The 17,710-nt window shown below is 36.7% G+C and overlaps 1 protein-coding gene across 13 annotated transcripts in view; it reads left to right on the top strand.

Annotated features, from left to right (window-relative positions):
• Positions 1 to 17,710, top strand: part of BMPR1B (bone morphogenetic protein receptor type 1B) — a 396,435-nt gene that overhangs the window by 356,725 nt on the left and 22,000 nt on the right. For all 13 annotated transcript variants that reach the window (XM_050791851.1, XM_050791855.1, XM_050791848.1 and 10 more), the window contains 4 exons: positions 6,220 to 6,316; positions 7,399 to 7,537; positions 12,332 to 12,524; positions 13,673 to 13,970. In XM_050791851.1, the coding sequence (XP_050647808.1) occupies positions 6,220 to 6,316; positions 7,399 to 7,537; positions 12,332 to 12,524; positions 13,673 to 13,970 (727 nt within the window). The remainder of the gene's footprint in view (positions 1 to 6,219; positions 6,317 to 7,398; positions 7,538 to 12,331; positions 12,525 to 13,672; positions 13,971 to 17,710) is intronic.

Genomic DNA, 17,710 nt, shown 5'->3' with positions numbered 1-17,710 from the left:
TGGAGTTTAGTAGCATTAGAATGTACTGCTTTGAGCTCTGAGGGTCTCAGGTGGTACCTAGGCAAGGTCTTTCCAGATTCCACTGCTTTGCCAGTGCCTAGGCAAGGTCTCTGCATAGTCTACTGAGGTAGTGCCTAGTTCCAAAGTCTCAGCAGATTCTTACCTTTTTGGCTCAGCTATTCTGGGGTCAAGTAAATGTCCCAGCAGATTGTAGTCTGAGAACACTGATGTTTTTACATAGCTATACCACAGAGCTGCTGCTTTTTTGGTTTTTTTTGGCCTCTACCATATACACATGTACAATTTTTTATTGAAATTGTACTAGATATTTTACTTTCTAGCTGTATGATTTTTTTCTTCTATTTCTTATTGCAATTGTGAACCATCTTCTAGTCTTATAAAAACAGTCCTGGCATTTTAAGCAGTTACAAACTAATTATCGGAGAGGTGACAGTAGTGACAGATTGCAGTTTTGTTATGAAACCACTGGTGATTCTTAACTTGCCTCTCAGAGTGAACCAGACTTCCCCCGGGAGCTCTCAGTTCTACTTCCCAGAGCAGTTGGAGTGACGGCGCAGGTAGAAATCTGCTTTCCTGTAGAGAGCTGAGAGCTGTGGGCCCTGCTGTTTTCCTGATAGGTATCTGGAACTGTTCACTTTCTGAGACTCTGGCTGTGACTTAAATGTTTACATTGTTAGTGCTCTGAGCACAGGTAATGGCAGATTAAAACATGACCAGCTTGACCAGCAGAAACAAAAGGTTTATTGATAAGGATCACCTATTCATGAGAGAAGACATGGGGGCTGCCGGGGATAGGGTTATGGGGCAAATAAAAGGAAAATGGGAAGGTAATGCTAGCCTTAAATAAAGTGCTTGATGGTAAGGAAAGAATCCCTTGATCCTTCTGGTCTCATTGCTCTCATAAATCAGAAATATAATAAGATAAATAATAAACAGTGTTCTTGCAGCTCAGGGTATATCCTGTATCTTGCATTTACATGGAAAGTAAAAGGCAGGGAAACTTGGAGTTTTAGTAAAATTACATCATTGGAATGGAAAAGTATTCTGTGTTCATATACTGATAATACAGTGACATTGTAATTATGTGGATAGTTCTAGTTTTAATTGAGTATCTAGCATTCTCCTAAAATCTAAAATTTTTGCAAAATCTTTTGTTATCTTTAAAATTGGAAATGCATTTAAGCTAAGTTTCCAGTGGCAGTCTTAACATATTTGTGTGTTACAGTGTTTGGATGCCTCTATCTGTATAAAAATATTGTGAATTGTGCTTTCACTGGCTGAGGTATTGTGACACCTTGAATTTATTTTTAACTCTTTATATAAGCTAAGAGAGGGAGGAATGGAGGAAAAAATCTGCTAAGGCCATTTATTATGTTAAATTTTAGCCTGCATAACATTAAGAGCTTACAGATTATTTTCAGGATTTACTAACCAGCATGTTTAGACAATGAATGCTCAAATTATATATAATTCCTGTTTGTGTTGAGCCCTGAATGACTTTTTACACATGCTATAATATGTCAAGTTCCTGAGCTCTCTTTTCCTAGATTATTGGTAACATTTCTTAATTTATTAATATAATAACTGCTTGTTTTAGTGGCCTCTCATTTAGTGTTTTCAGATGCAGATTACTTTCATTAGTATTTTGCAACTATTACAAATCATAAATAGCTATTAAACATATATATTTTAGACTGATGAGTAAATCATAACACTCACCATCATGAAGTTTGGATAAGAAATTTGTAGTGGATTTTAGTTTGTAATAGATAATCCAAAGTTTTTCTGAAATATTTCAAAGATGTTTTTCTTTTTTTGAATTTTTATTTTTTTAAATTTTTCTATACAGGGAGTACATGTGAATACTGTTACATGTGTTTATTGGACCCAGGTAGTTTTTCAGCCCATCTCCCCTCACCCCCGTTAACCCACAGTGTCTGTTCTTGCCATGTTTATGTCCATGTGTGCTCAGTGTTTAGCTCCCACTTATAAGTGAGAACATACAGTATTTAGTTTTCCATTCCTTCATTAATTCACTTAGGACTGTGGCCTCCAGCTCCATCCATGTTGCTGCAAAGGATATCATTTTATTCTTTTTTATGGCTGCGTAGTATTCCATGATGTATATGTACCACATTTTCTTTATCCAACACACCATTGATGAGCAACTAGGTTGATTCTATGCCTTTGCTATTGTGAATAGTGTGGCAATGAACATACAAATGCATGTGTCTTTTTGGCATATTCCTTTGGATATGTATACATCATCACTCCTATTCAACATAGCACTGGAAATCCTAGTAAGAGCAGTCAGACCAGAGAAAGAAATAAAAGGCATCCTTAGGAAAAGAAGAAGTTAAAGCATCTTCACTGATGGTATGATTCTATACTTAGAAAAACCTAAAGACTCCATCTAGTCTGCTAGAACTGATAAATGAGCTTAGCAAGGTTTAAGGATACAAAGTGAATATACAAAAAATCAGTCACTTGCCTGCCTGCCTGCCTTCTTTCCTTCCTTCCTTCTTTCCTTCCTTCCTTCTTTCCTTCCTTCCTTCTTTCCTTCCTTCCTTCCTTCCTTCCTTCCTTCCTTCCTTCCTTCCTTCCTTCCTTCCTTCCTTTCTTTCTTTTTCTTTCTCTTTCTTTTTCTTTCTCCTTCCTTCCTTCCTTCCTTCCTTCCTTTCCTCCCTCCCTCCCTCCCTCCCTCCTTCCTTCGCTCCTTCCCTCCCTCCCTCCTTCCTTCGCTCCTTCCTTCCTTCCTTCCTTTCTTTTTCTCTCTCTTTCTTTTTCTTTCTCCTTCCTTCCTTCCTTCCTTCCTTCCTTCCTTCCTTCCTTCCTTCCTTCCTTCCTTCCCTCCCTCCCTCCCTCCCTCCTTCCTTTACTCCTTCCTTCCTTCCTTTTTCTTTCTCCTTCCTTCCTTCCCTCCCTCCCTCCTTCCTTCCTTCCTTCCTTCCTTCCTTTCTTTCTTTCTTTTTCTTTCTTTCTTTCTCCTTCCTTCCCTCCCTCCCTCCTTCCTTCCTTCCTTCCTTCCTTCCTTCCTTCCTTCCTTCCTTCCTTCCTTCCTTCCTTTTTCTCTTTCTTTCCTTTTCTTTCTCCTTCCTTCACTCCCTCCCTCCCTCCCTCCCTCCCTCCCTCCCTCCCTCCTTCCTTCCTTCCTTCCTTCCTTCCTTCCTTCCTTCCTTCCTTCCTTCCTTCGTTTTTGAGATGGAGTCTCTCTGAGTCACCCAGGCTGGAGTGCAATGGCACGATTTCTGCTCACTGCAACCTCCACTTCCCAGGTTCAAGCGATTCTCCCGACTCAGCCTCCTGAGTAGCTGGGATTACAGGCACATGCCATCATGCCCAGCTAATATTTATATTTTTGTAGAGACGGGGTTTTGCCATGTTGGCCAGGCTGGTCTTGAACTCCTGACCTCAGGTGATCCGCCCACCTTGGCTTCCCACAGTGCTGGGATTACAGGCATGAGCCACTGTGCCTGGCCAGTCAGTAACATTTCTATACACCAATAACATCCAGGCTGAGAGTCAAATCAAGAACACACTCCCGTTTACAATAGCCACAAAGAAAATGAAATACATAGGAATACAGCTAACCAAGAGGTGAAAGACCTCTACAAGGAGAACTGCAAAACAATGCTGAGAGAAATCAGAAACAACACAAATGGAGAAGCATCCTATGCTCGTGGATTGGAAGATTTATTTTCAGTTTATGTGTTCATGATAATTTCCTAGATGTTCTGATTCAGGCATGCAGTATAAAATAAGCACAGCATGGGGCTGTGCATTAATCCTTAGAGTACATTACTGTTTAGTAAGATAGTGTCCTAGTTCTTAGGAAGTACACTCTCGAAGTATTTATAAGTGGATAGTGGCGTTACGTCTATAACTCTAAATGATCCAAAAAATAATACAGACATACACATAAGTAAACAAATACAAAATTTGAATACAAATATATATATGCATATTATATGTAACCATATATAGAGAGAGGCATTGGGAAAGCAAGATAATTATTTTTAAATGATGAAATGTTAACAATGAGAAATCTAGGTAAAGGGCACATTGGAATTCTTTTTTCTTATGGTTTTTTCTGTAAGAGTGAAATTATTTCAAAATAAGTAAAATCTTTGTTCACATTCATGGTAAAATAGAAATTACTGTTAACTTTTAAAAAGAATATTTAACAATATGTATGAAAATACTTAAAATATGTATCTTTTGAACTAACAAATCTACTTATGGGAGTCTTATTAAGGAAATAATCCTTAGCATGTGCAAAGATGTATGTGTAAGAGTGTTTATTACAGAATTGTGTATGTTATGACAATCTTTAGAATCTCCTGAATATATGACAGAAGATTGACTTTCTAATTAGAATGATTTTATGTGCAATACAATTTAGTCTTTAAAAGTCAGGTTGTAGCTGGGAGTAGTGGTACACACCTGTAATCCCAGCACTTTGGGAGGCTGAGGATCACTTGAGGCCACAAGTTTGAGACCAGCCCGGCCAACATGGTAAAACGCTATCTCTACTAAGCGTACAAAAATAAGTGGGGTGTGGTGGCTTGCACCTGTAATCTCAACTACCCAGGATGCTGAGGCACAGAATCGCTTGAACCCAGAAGACAGAGGTTGCAGTGACTTGAGATTGTGCCGGTGCACTCCAGCCACAGAGGAAGACCCTGTATAAAAAAAAAAAAAAAAAAAAAAAAAAAAAATCATGTTGCAATAATATATAATTTCAAATAGATAGGAGGACATTGAATGTTCCCAACACAAAGAAATGATAAGTGTTGGAGATGATGTATATGCTATCTGATCACTATTCATTATGTATGTATTAAAACATTATAATTATGTGTCAATAGAAAAATATAAAAATCCTGTTGCAGAAAAAAATATTTGTTGTTCTGGAAAATGTTCACAGTATTATAAATGAGAACAACCTAGTTATAAATCAGCATATATTATATTTTGCTCATGAACATTTTTATTGAAATGATACTGTTAGCAGTAATTTTTCCTGAGCTCAGTTGAGGAGGTAGTGATTTTATTTTATTTTGGTTAGTTGGTCCTTTTCAGTTTTTCTTCATGTAACATATAGTACTCGTGAATGAAAAAAGTTACCTTGGTTGGAATAAGGTTCCCAGCCAAAATATTTAGGTGGCCATATAGTTAAAGGTATATAGTACAATTGGAAAACCTCTTGTCCACAGCATCCAAAGTCATAAGTTACAATACTACCTTTTACAATTAAACAACAGTAATCACTCTCTCAAAGGTAAATGGTGCCTTTAATAAGAATGGTACTAATGATATTACTATATAAGTGTACCTGGTTTTAAGTCAGTTTCCTCAAAATATGTCCCAGAGATCACCTGTATAAAATTTACCTGGGATGATTATTAAAAATAAAGTACTTTGAATAAAAATCTTTGGGGTTAAAGTCAGTGAATATGCATTGTATAAAGCTAAGTCATTCTGATTTATATAAAATTTGAGGAATCTGATTTGTCAAGAACTAGAGTTAAAACAAAATGAGTAGTGTTTAATAATTTGTTGTATAAAAGTATCATACATTCTTTGGCTGGAACACATACATTCTTTTAAAATATGATTCAATTTAAGAAAAAGTATGGATTTTGAAGGACATCTTTGTTTAAAACAACGCGGAACCATATATTCTCTATTTGGCAACATTTGAGGGGTCCACTTCCTTTTTATCCATTATAAGATGACTTTATGTACAACAAATTATGTTTTCTGTCCCATGAATTATATAGATATTTCTTAATACAAATTCATGGTATAGAGTACTCCAGAAACCACATAAGAAGAGCCTGTGAACCCATGAGCTGGGTCTGTAATAACGATGAACTGCCTGTTTCTCTTGTGGGTGCACAGATCCACTTACCTTTGTTCATGTTCTTTCTGTAGTTTTATCCTGTGTCGAGCCTGTGCCTTCCAGACAGGAAGAAATGTGTGCTCTTGATTAAGTGCCTAGATGAAGGATGATTCATGCTAGTCAAACTTACTTAATTTTCAGTATATGTGGGGTTTTTTTATTAATTGGTATATGAAAAGGATCTTTCACATCTTGTGTGTGATACCTAGCAAGTACCTTTAGGGAAGAGTTGCTTTCTTATTTTCGAGTAAAAGTATTCTCTAGATTATGGCTCTTTTTCTTTCTAATTTCAGATTTTGTGGATGGACCTATACACCACAAGGCTTTACTTATATCTGTGACTGTCTGTAGTTTGCTCTTGGTCCTTATCATTTTATTTTGTTACTTCCGGTAAGTTGCTAAAATGTAGATGCCAAAAATTTTAATTTATAGTATCTTCTTTATACTAATATTCTACTGCTTTTACCTGTTAGTGTTTCTCACCACAGCTTTCTTTATCCTAATTAGATCTTATATTTAACTGAAAATATCTGTTACTGTTGATAAATGTTTGTCCTAATGAAGTTACAATTAGCTACCTATCTCATTCCTGCTTCAGAATTCAAAACTACCCAGATAAATATTTCATCTCTAGGGAAACTAGGGTAGTTAGAGAATTCAGAGACTGGTTGTTACTTAGGTTTGATTCCAAGCAGAGAAATGGCCATGTTGAACTTAAGAGTTGCTCAAATTTCTTATTTTCTAAGCTGTAACATTTCTGATTATTAAAAGATTTTAAACTTAATTTATAGATTAATCATTAAAATAAGGTCATTTATTATATTAAATTTGATAATTCCCAATTATTTTTTAATGGCCTATGAACTTATTTTCTAGATTGTGAAATATTAAGGACCTTGATATTTATGTCATTTGGCTTTGGATTAATTTATTACTCATTTGAGATACTCTTCAAATGGTCAGATAATTGATTCAAATAAATTCATTTCTAATTGAAAAGTTAGTTATTGACAAAAAGCTTTTAAAGTTTAAATTTATATTATTTCTTTAGATATGACCTAATATAAGGGAGTTAGCTATAATGTTTTGTGTACACCAAAAATTTACATATTTGATTAATTAGGGACTTTAGAAAAGATTTTAAGGAATAATATTGGAGCTATTTAGAAACACTAATAGAATGTAGTCTGCTTGGTTATATGCAATCTGAAATAAATAAAAGAAGAAAAATTGTAAATGCTTGAGACTGAGTAAAAATACATAGTTTATTTAGTTTATTTTAAAAAATAGGTTAGCAAAACAGTAATGAGTTTTACTTGGCAAACCATAACTAAGAGTAAAAAATATGAAGCATTTAATGTATTATATTTAGGTGCTAAAATAAAACTGCTGTGATTACCATATTAGTTGCAATATTTTATTCCATCATTGCATTTCATTATCTAAAATTATCTTCATCTATCCATCTTTAGGTATAAAAGACAAGAAACCAGACCTCGATACAGCATTGGGTTAGAACAGGATGAAACTTACATTCCTCCTGGAGAATCCCTGAGAGACTTAATTGAGCAGTCTCAGAGCTCAGGAAGTGGATCAGGCCTCCCTCTGCTGGTACGAGAAGAACATATCTTGAATTTAAAGGAAATGTTTTCTGAAAGAACTGTCAATGAATATGGGGTTTCACTTACTGATACAGATAGGGCACTGGACAAGGAGAAAGCTCTGTGCAGTCTGTTGGACATCCGATCTCAGCTGCAGGGCTTCCTGATAACATTTTGACATATTGAGAGTAAGGTGATTATTTTTTAATGTAGGTGTGTGGTTACAACCCAGACCCTCAGACATTCTGATAAAGAGCAGATTAGAAAACATTAAACATGGGACCATCTTCCCTCTGTTTTCCATAAGGGTAGCATTACCGCACTTTGGCCTGGCTTTTGAAGGCTAAAATATTACAACCAACTGGCTTCTCAGTAGTTCTACAAAGAAAGAAGGTTGCTTTTCAGCTGTGGGGTTTATGTTTCAGGGTAAAGTTCTGGCTTTTCCATTCAGGAGAAGCTTCATTTTTCTGATGGTCAGCACTGTCAACCTTGAAGAGAATATGTGAGCAAATACAATTTGAAAATCAATAGTAATACACTTATTTTTTTCTAAAAGAGTTGTACAAATAGTAAAATCCCTTTTGGTATTAATGAATTAGATGCTCTCGGAATTGAAACTGAGTTCTTCCAGTGTTTCTTGCCTTCAAACTCATCTTTCCCATTACTGTGGAGTTCTCTCTTCAAAACCATTGATCTTGCAATGTTACGTCCTGGATAAAATATCCTAATACCCAATACTGCTTGCAGGTCTCCTTTCCCAGCTTGGTATGTGTGGTGCATAAACTCAACCTGCCTTCCTGACGTCTCCTCCCACCTCTCCCCAGTATGCTGCCTGGGCTCTAGCATCACCTTGGAGTAATTATTTCTCAAATACAACATATATCTGTGTCTTTGCAAATGTAATCCCTTTACTGGACATACCTCCAACTCATGGCTCAAGGTCTACCTCATATTTTACCTCTGTGACAACTTCTCAGTTACCCCAGACTAAGCCAGTCTATTTATCTTCTGTGATAACACTTTCTTTTTAGCACTAATAATGGCCATTTAAAGTAATGTTGTAATTGGTGGTAATGTTCTTGTGTCTTTTGGTGGAGTCTGTCCTCTTTAGGGATAGAGGTTACATTTTGTTCACTTTCTATCCCCAGTAGAGTGGCTGATTTATTAAAGGCACTGTTCAATAATTTGTTATTAAAAAGCTTTCAGCTCCTGCTTTTAATAGCTATAAAATACTATCTTGTTTCTATAATGTAGATACCAAAAAATAATATTTGGCTCACATTATATAATGATTAAGAGCATATATTCTCAAGCCAAATTGTCTGGTTCCAATCCTGGCCAGACGTTGGCCTTTAAAACTAAATCAAATTCTCATTTAGTCCTCATGGCAACCCAATAAGGTAGTACCAGAAATATCAGTATAACCCAGTATTACCCATCAGGGGATACAGGCCCAGATAGGTCAACTACCTAGTATGTGGAGAAGCCAGGATTCAAACCCAGATGATCTGTGCTCTTAACATTAGTGAGATGTGAACTAAATGATGGTTAAATAAAACAAGAAAGTGCATTTGATGGGGGTAGGATGGGAAGGAGGGTTCTATAAAACTCAGTTCAATAAAGAAAAAGTCTCTATTACAGATTTATTTTCTGGTTTTAAGATTTGGTTATTAAGATAAACAATGCAGAAGTATATAGTTCTCTCTATATATATTGGTATGTGAGTGAATACCTCATTTTAACATTGATTTCTTATTAATTTTAATAACATAATGGGCAAATTAGTGCCTTGTATATAACTACGTACTTGGACCTCATGTTTACCAAATGACTTTATATGTGCCCTTTAATTTTAGATCTTTTCTTTTTCATAAAATGTCAATTTTTTCCTTCTTTAAAAGGAAATAATATCAAGCTGTTGTAAGAATTAAGAATTAAGACTGTGTGTGTGTGTGTGTGTGTGTGTGTGTGTGTGTTTTCTGTGTGTGTGTCTTCTCACAGTCCTGGAATAGTGATAATTCTTTGTAACTCCTTATACATTCAGTTATTCTCAGTGTACATGAAATACAGTGATCTTTTGAAAGTACAGCTGTAGTCATTGTATCTTCCAGGCATTTTATTTATACAATTAATCTAAGAAGTTGGTATCTAAGAATGTAATATAGAATTAAAATTTAGGTATAGAAGGACCAGAAACATTTGCTAAATCAAATAAAAACTAAAATGAATCAGTTAAAAATTTTTGAAGTTATATTTTTAGGTCCTTACATGTTATAATAGCTTACTTTCTATCTTTGGGATAAGTTGTTCCTCTTCTATTGAGTATTGCCAATTCTCTTAAAACTTTATAATTAAAGTATAAAATGTATTATTAGAAAAAAAAGCAAATGCAAAAATGCTTATGTTAGGAAATACTCCATAGACTTACATGAGCAATGCTTTGTAAGATCTGTAAATTAAATATTTTTCTTTAATAAATGTGGGAAGTTTCCACTCAAGCAAGTGATTTCCCTGTGTATGAATTTGGCTCCCAACTGCTTGGTGTCCATGTTGCTCCTGTTTCCTTGTTTGGGAATGGAGTACAGTGGACTCAACATGATGTCTCATGGCTCACTGGGCTCCTAAAGGGAGGACGACTGCATTACACATAAACTTACATGCTTATTTCCATCAAGCTTCAGTGGCTTCATGGTACATCAGCAGTTTTTTTTTTTTCCATAAAGTACGATATTTATAATCTTCATTATAAATAATATATAATATATTATGTCCCCCAAAAATGTTCATGTCCTTATCCCCAGGATTTTTTTTTTTTTTTTTTTTTTTTTTTTTTTAGACAAGGTCTTGCTCTGTCACTCAGGCTGGAGTGTTGTGGTACAATCTTGACTCTTTACAGCCTTGACCTCCCAGACTCAAGCAATCCTCCCACCTCAGCCTCCCAAGTAGCTTGTCACTACAGGTGTGTGCTACCACACCTGGCTAATTTTCATATTATTTGTAGAGATGAGTTTTTGCCATGTTGCCCAGGCTGGTCTTAAACTCCTGGACTCAAGGGATCCTCCCTCTACAGCCTCCTAAAATGCTGGGATTGCAGGCATGAGCCACTGTGCCTGGTTCCTAATCCCTAGAATTTTGTGTTCTATGACAAGGGTGAGCAAAGGTTGCTGACAATAAGATGAGACCATTCTAGATTATCTGGGGTGGCCCAATGTAACTGCATGGCTCTTAAAAGTACAAAAAGAACAAGTTTAAGTTTTTAATTGATGTGAAGTATCTCTCTACAAAGAATACATTCTAGTTTTCTTATCAGATGTTACAAGAGTTATATGCTAGATTCTTTATGTCCTCTAAATTATATAAATTGTAACAGATGCTTAGCCCTTTCAGTCTTGGAACCATTGATATCAGAGTTCTTCAAATATTTTACTGTAAGTACAGATGGAATGAAGATCATATATAAAGAGACATTTAAATTTAATGCCACTTAACTCGTATTTTCATTCTCTTTGTCTCTACTCCACTCTTTATAATATTGTTTACAGCTCTCTTAGAGCTTGGTAAATAATATTATCTCCAACTTGTTAGTTTCTGTCATTAACTTTTCTCTCTAATATGCTGTTTTGTCTACTGTTTTGTGTTTTTTATTATGACAGTTAACTGTTGCATTTCAAAAATGTAATTTCCAGTAATCTTTTCTTGCTTATTTTTTATTCCATCTTCATTTCATTTAGAGCTACTTGGCATTCTGTATCTCAGAATTCCAGTATGTAATCCAAAGAGGTTAAATCTATTTGGGTTGTTTCTGTTGACTCTCATTTATAGCGGCTGTTTCTTTTTGTTCTAAAGAATTCATTCTTTAGAATCGTCTCTCATTCTCTCTGTTTCTTCTCTCCCTCCATTTTTTTTGTTCTCCTTTTTCCTCCCCATTCTTGGATATTTCCTTTATTTCCCTGGGAGCCTAGGAGTGCATTACAGTTTATTTCTTATGTCATACCCGTGATCAAGTTGTATGGTGGCAAGAGTTCCTTCAAAGTACTATTATCCCACCGTAGTCACGGAATGAAAAGTATTCTGCAAATGGTTTCCTCAAGAGAGCATTTGTATCGAGGAGCCTTGGCATGCTACCAACCCGTAGCAAATTTAGTACCATTTGATGCTCCCTGCTTAATGCTGAAGCCCTGGGTTCAGTTCCTCTGGTTTGAAAGGAGTCAGAGTTTAAACTCTGGATTCCAGTTCTGGTGTTATTCTTTGCCCAGACAGCAACTTGGTTTATCGTTCCCTGCTCTGGTCTCAACTCCTTCCTTCCTTCCCTCCCTTCCTCCCTCCCTCCCTCCCTCCCTCCCTTACTTCTTCCTCCCTGCATATAGATTTCCTTTATTTCTGTATGTGCCTAACAATGCATTACAATTTTGTTTTGTCATATTTTATACATGATTGGGTGTATGGTGACAAGAGTCTCTTCAGATTATGTAGTAGTCGATTGTAACGGGGAAGTGCAAGTATTCTATTCTGCCAATTACTATGAACCCACTCAGGTTTTTTCTCTGTGAAAATAATAATAGTAGAATAAAATATTTCATAATTTGGAAGCAGTATTTTGAACTTTCAGAATCCACACTCAATCTCAAATATGTTTAAAAGAGTGTAACAGAAATTAATAAATACAAATAAGTTGTCTAGGTAGAGAAAAATACTGGCTAAAAATATTTTACATGCCGTAATCGTTTCTTCTCTGGAGAAAAAAAAGATTAAACAAATCTGTAGTGCTGTGAATACACTAACAGTGTGTTTTGGGATTTCACAGGTCCAAAGGACTATAGCTAAGCAGATTCAGATGGTGAAACAGATTGGAAAAGGTCGCTATGGGGAAGTTTGGATGGGAAAGTGGCGTGGCGAAAAGGTAGCTGTGAAAGTGTTCTTCACCACAGAGGAAGCCAGCTGGTTTAGAGAGACAGAAATATATCAGACAGTGTTGATGAGGCATGAAAACATTTTGGGTGAGTAAAAGTCTGCGTAGCTATGTTCAGGGTTTCCTAGCTTTCCTCTGTCTTTCTGTTAACATCTGCATGTTAACTCATCTGTCTAGACCCGTTGTGAAATGTACTGAAGTTTTCTTCTTGGCATGAGCCCAAGAACATCATAAGTTTCTAATGGGAGACCTCACAGGAGGAATGAATGACTAAGGCACTTCTGTGAGTAAGTGGTAGGCTGGAAATGGAATACTCTCAAATATTTTTTCTTCAGAAACAGGAAATGCAAGTGTAATACCAGAATTTCTTAGGGTGTCTTGGGAATTTGAAGGAACATATTTTTGTTTAAATGTTGAGAAATGTTGTAGGAATCTTATCTGCAGAGTTTATTTGTATTAATAGTTTATATTGAAAATTGGTTTTATTTTTGCAAGTTAGAAATGATCTGTCTGGATCGTTCAAGTAGAAAGAGAGTAAGCTAATCAGTGAGATATATTCCTTAATTCAAGAATTCAAGACCCTGTTTTGCAAACAATGTCTTATGTGTAACTATAATACCATAAAGTAGTTTAGATAACATAGTAGTTTATAATACCATAAAGTAGTTTAAACATCAACTACTGATGAGGAATGGACCATATTTTCAGATGTAAACTCTTAATCTTTCTCTCCTCCTGTAATTTTTTTTTTTTTTTTTTTTTTTTTTTTTTTTGAGATGAAGTCTTGCTCTGTCACCCAGGCTGGAGTGCAATGGTGTGATCTCTGCTCACTGTAACCTCCACCTCCCAGGTTAAAGTGATTCTCCTGCTTAGCCTCCTGAGTAGCTGGGATCACAGGCACACGCCACCATGTCCGGCTAATTTTTGTATTTTTTAGTAGAGATGGGGTTTCACCATGTTGGCCAGAGTGGTCTTGAACTCCTGACCTCAAGTGATCCACCTGCCATGGCCTCCCAATGTGCTTGGATTACAGGTGTGAGTCACTGTGCCCGGCCTTACTCATACAATTTTGCCTCTTATTGGTATTAGTCATTTAATACCATCATAGGCATAGTCAGGAAATTGAATGAAATGCTAAACAAAAATTACCTGTGACAAAGAATGATGTTTGAGAATGTGAGTTATTCCTGATACTATTCGGAAAACACTAAACCTTTTCATCTTTTTTCCTTTTAGGTTTCATTGCTGCAGATATCAAAGGGACGGGGTCCTGGACCCAGTTGTACCTAATCACAGACTATCATGAAAATGGTTCCCTTTATGATTATCTGAAGTCCACCACCCTAGACACTAAATCAATGCTGAAGTTAGCCTACTCTTCTGTCAGTGGCTTATGTCACTTACACACAGAAATCTTTAGCACTCAAGGCAAACCAGCAATTGCCCATCGAGATCTGAAAAGTAAAAACATTCTGGTGAAGAAAAATGGAACTTGCTGTATTGCTGACTTGGGCCTGGCTGTTAAATTTATTAGGTTAGTATGAAAGTGAACAAATACATGTTTTATGACTCTTTTCTGTTACTTTTTATTTTGTAGCACAGTGCTTCTAGGATATTTAGTAGAAGAGGAATATCATTAATTTTGACATCTGATGGGGGGAACCACCAAACATTTTATTAGGAACACAGTATATTTGGGTCTGTTCTATTGTTTCTATGCTCATCAGAGATATTGCTTAGAGACTGTTCACATTAGCTTTGCAGCTGTCATTAAGTTATGTAGAAAAGAGGTAGCTAATACCTGGGAATATGTAGTCAGAATTCTGCGTAACATTTGTAAGTAGGAAAAAGTTCTGGGGAAAATTTACAGATTATATATGGATAAAGACATTTTTTATATGGTATAGGAAAGATAACTTGCATAGGTGTTTTATGAGAAATGATAGAAACTAATAAACAAAACCCAGCTGTTATTCAGTACTGTTATCCTGTACCTGAAACAGTGAATTTAACATCTGTGCACATAAACCAGAGCGTGGTGTAAAACAGTGGTTTTCAGACCCCTAGGGCTGCTTGGGTTACATCAGTAGCTTCTGCACACTAGGGAGGGGAGACGATAGTAGGGACCCTATTTTGCTTACTCTCACTTTAATCAGGGAGGCTCCTTCCATCTCACAGATGATTTAATTAGAATAAATGGTTTCTCTGGAAAACAAAGCAAACAAAATGAGCTTGCAAGCCACCCATGTAGAGAAATCATCTTATAACTACCTTTTAAAGAACTCAGTTTAGGCTCAGCCATTATTAAATTGTTGGATCATCTTGTGGATTTTTCTAAGTAAGTCTCAGTAATACATGGAGAAGAGCACAAAGAAAAAGCCATGGAGATTATTAAAAGTTTGGAAAGTAAAATTGACAGAAAAAGGCAATGGATTGGTATTTTCGGCCAGAAGTAAAGGCTGAGATGTGATTTAATAACGTACCCCGAATATATTAAGGTCTTCGCCATGTAAAGGATGGGAAATTGAAGTTCTTGATCTTTAAAAACAAAGCAAGAGGAAATGATTTGGGCTATAGATTTAAGTTAGAAATATGAATCTCCTGCCAATAAAGATTATTAAATCCTTTCTCCCTTCTGATTTTTTTCCTCTGACCTACAACCCTTTTCAAGTCTCCTATAAAAAAAATTCCCACAATGCTTCTTAAATTACCAGCCTCTCTCTCCTTCTCTCCCCTGTTAAATTTCTCCCAAGAGTTCCAAAAGATCATCTGCTTCTAAAACCCAGCAATTTTTAATAGTCTTGTAATTCAGCTTCTGTTCCATTCTCTCTGGACACTGCTTTATTCAGAGACACCACTGGGCTTGGACACCAGAGGCCTTCTCTATTGCCATCACCTTATCCATAGTGTCCAAACTTTTATTTCTCTTGTTTTCTTGGTGTATCTCTGTACTCCAGTTTCCCCTTCTCTCTCTCTAATGGCTCTGCTCTCTTTTTACCTCTTAATGTATTTTCCCACTGCTAGATTTCCTGCTGTATCTGCATTTGCTTCCTAGTTCCCAATTTTGGCTGATCCATTCTTAATATTAGGTATCTGACATCATCTTTTGTTCCCTAACTTTTGGTTTGCTCAAATGAATGAATTTTCTCTCCACAATATTCCCGTTTTTACTGGGCCAGTGTGGGCCTTCTGTACAATTTTTCTAGATTCTGGGGTGAAGCATTTTGAGTTACTTTCTTTGTCTCTCCTATTTCCAGTCTTTTGTACATGCTGCCACTGGATTTATTTTCTTGAAGCCTAATTTTGGGCATCAAAATAATTTCATAGTTCCCTGTGGCTTCATGTGAAAATGTAGTTAAGAGTCCCTTGGTACAGTAGACTCTTTTCTGACCCTGGGCTATTCTTCTGCCCTATTTCCACCATACTCCTTATCTTTGGCAAGATTTATTCTGAAGACTTCACACTTCTCATACCATCAAGTGTTTATAACATGCTTTTATCATTACCCGAATACCCATATCCCCTTCTCTATCTAGATCACAACTACTGATCTTCACAGTTTCTTCCTTTGAGATATCTTTTTTAATTTTGATATTTTAGACAAAGTCTTGCTCTGTCACACAGACTAGAGTGCAGTGGCACCATCACAACTCACTGCAGCCTTGGCCTTCCGGGCCCAGCAGTCCTCCCACCTCAGCCTCCCGAGTAGCTGGAACTTCAGGCACGTGCTACCATGCCTGGCTAATTTTTTTTTTTTTTAAATAGATGGAATCTCACTATGTTGCCAGGCTGGCCTCAAACTCCTGAACTCAAGTGATCTTCCTGTATCAGCCTCCCAAAATGCTGGGATTATAGGCAAGAGCCACCGTGCCTGGCCCACCTGCTGTTTATTATGATTATTATTATACTTTAAGTCCTAGGGTACATGTGCACAACGTGCATGTGTGTTACATATGTATACATGTGCCATGTTGGTGTGCTGCACCCATTAACTTATCATTTATATCAGGCATATCTCCTAATGCTATCCCTCCCCCTTCCCCCCACCCCACCACAGGCCCTGGTGTGTGATGTTCCCCACCCTGTGTCCAAGTGTTCTCATTGTTCAATTCCCACCTATGAGTGAGAACATGCGGTGTTTGGTTTTCTGTCTTTGCAATAGTTTGCTCAGAATGATGGTTTCCAGCTTCATCTGTTCCCCTACAAAGGACATGAACTCATCCTTTTTTATGGCTGCGAAGTATTCCATGGTGTATATGTGCCACATTTTCTTAATCCAGTCTATCATTGATGGACATTTGGGTTGGTTCCAAGTCTTTGCTATTGTGAATAGTGCCACAATAAACATACGTGTGCAGGTGTATTTATAGCAGCATGATTTACAATCCTTTGGGTATGTACCTAGTAATGGGATGGCTGGGTCAAATGGTATTTCTGGTTCTAGATCCTTGAGGAATCGCCACACTGTCTTCCACAATGGTTGAACTAGTTTACAGTCCCACCAACAGTGTAAAAGTGTTCTGATTTCTCCACATCCTCTCCAGCACCTGTTGCTTCCTGACTTTTTAGTGATCGCCATTCTAACTGGTGTGAGATGGTATCTCATTGTGGTTTTGATTTGCATTTCTCTGATGACCAGTGATGATGAGCATTTTTTCATGTGTCTGTTGGCTGCATAAATGTCTTCTTTTGAGAAGTGTCTGTTCATATCCTTTACCCACTTTTTGATGGGTTGTTTAAGTTCTTTGTAGGTTCTGGTTATTAACTTTTTGTCAGATGGGTAGATTGTAAAAATTTTCTCCCATTCTGTAGATTGCCTGTTTGCTCTGATGGTAGTTTCTTTTGCTGTACAGAAGCTCTTTAGTTTAATTAGATCCCGTTTGTCGATTTTGGCTTTTGTTGCCATTGTTTTTGGTGTTTTAGTCATGAAGTCCTTGCCCATGCCTATGTCCTGAATGGTATTGCCTAGGTTTTCTTCTGGGGTTTTTATGGTTTTAGGTCTAACATTTAAGTCTCTAATCCATCTTGAATTAATTTTTGTATAAGGTGTAAGGAAGGGATCCAGTTTCAGCTTTCTACTTATGGCTAGCCAGTTTTCCCAGCACCATTTATTAAATAGGGAATCGTTTCCCCATTTCTTGTTTTTGTCAGGTTTGTCAAAGATAGATGGTTGTAGATGTGTGGTATTATCTCTGAGGGCTCTGTTCTGTTCCATTGGTATATATCTCTGTTTTGGTACCAGAACCATGCTGTTTTGTTGACTGTAGCCTTGTA

This window comes from Macaca thibetana, chromosome 5 (genome assembly GCF_024542745.1).
Source record: "Macaca thibetana thibetana isolate TM-01 chromosome 5, ASM2454274v1, whole genome shotgun sequence".
NCBI lineage: Eukaryota > Metazoa > Chordata > Mammalia > Primates > Cercopithecidae > Macaca > Macaca thibetana.
The sequence above is the reverse complement of the archived record's forward strand: the minus strand, read 5'-3'. Positions and strand labels throughout refer to the sequence as shown.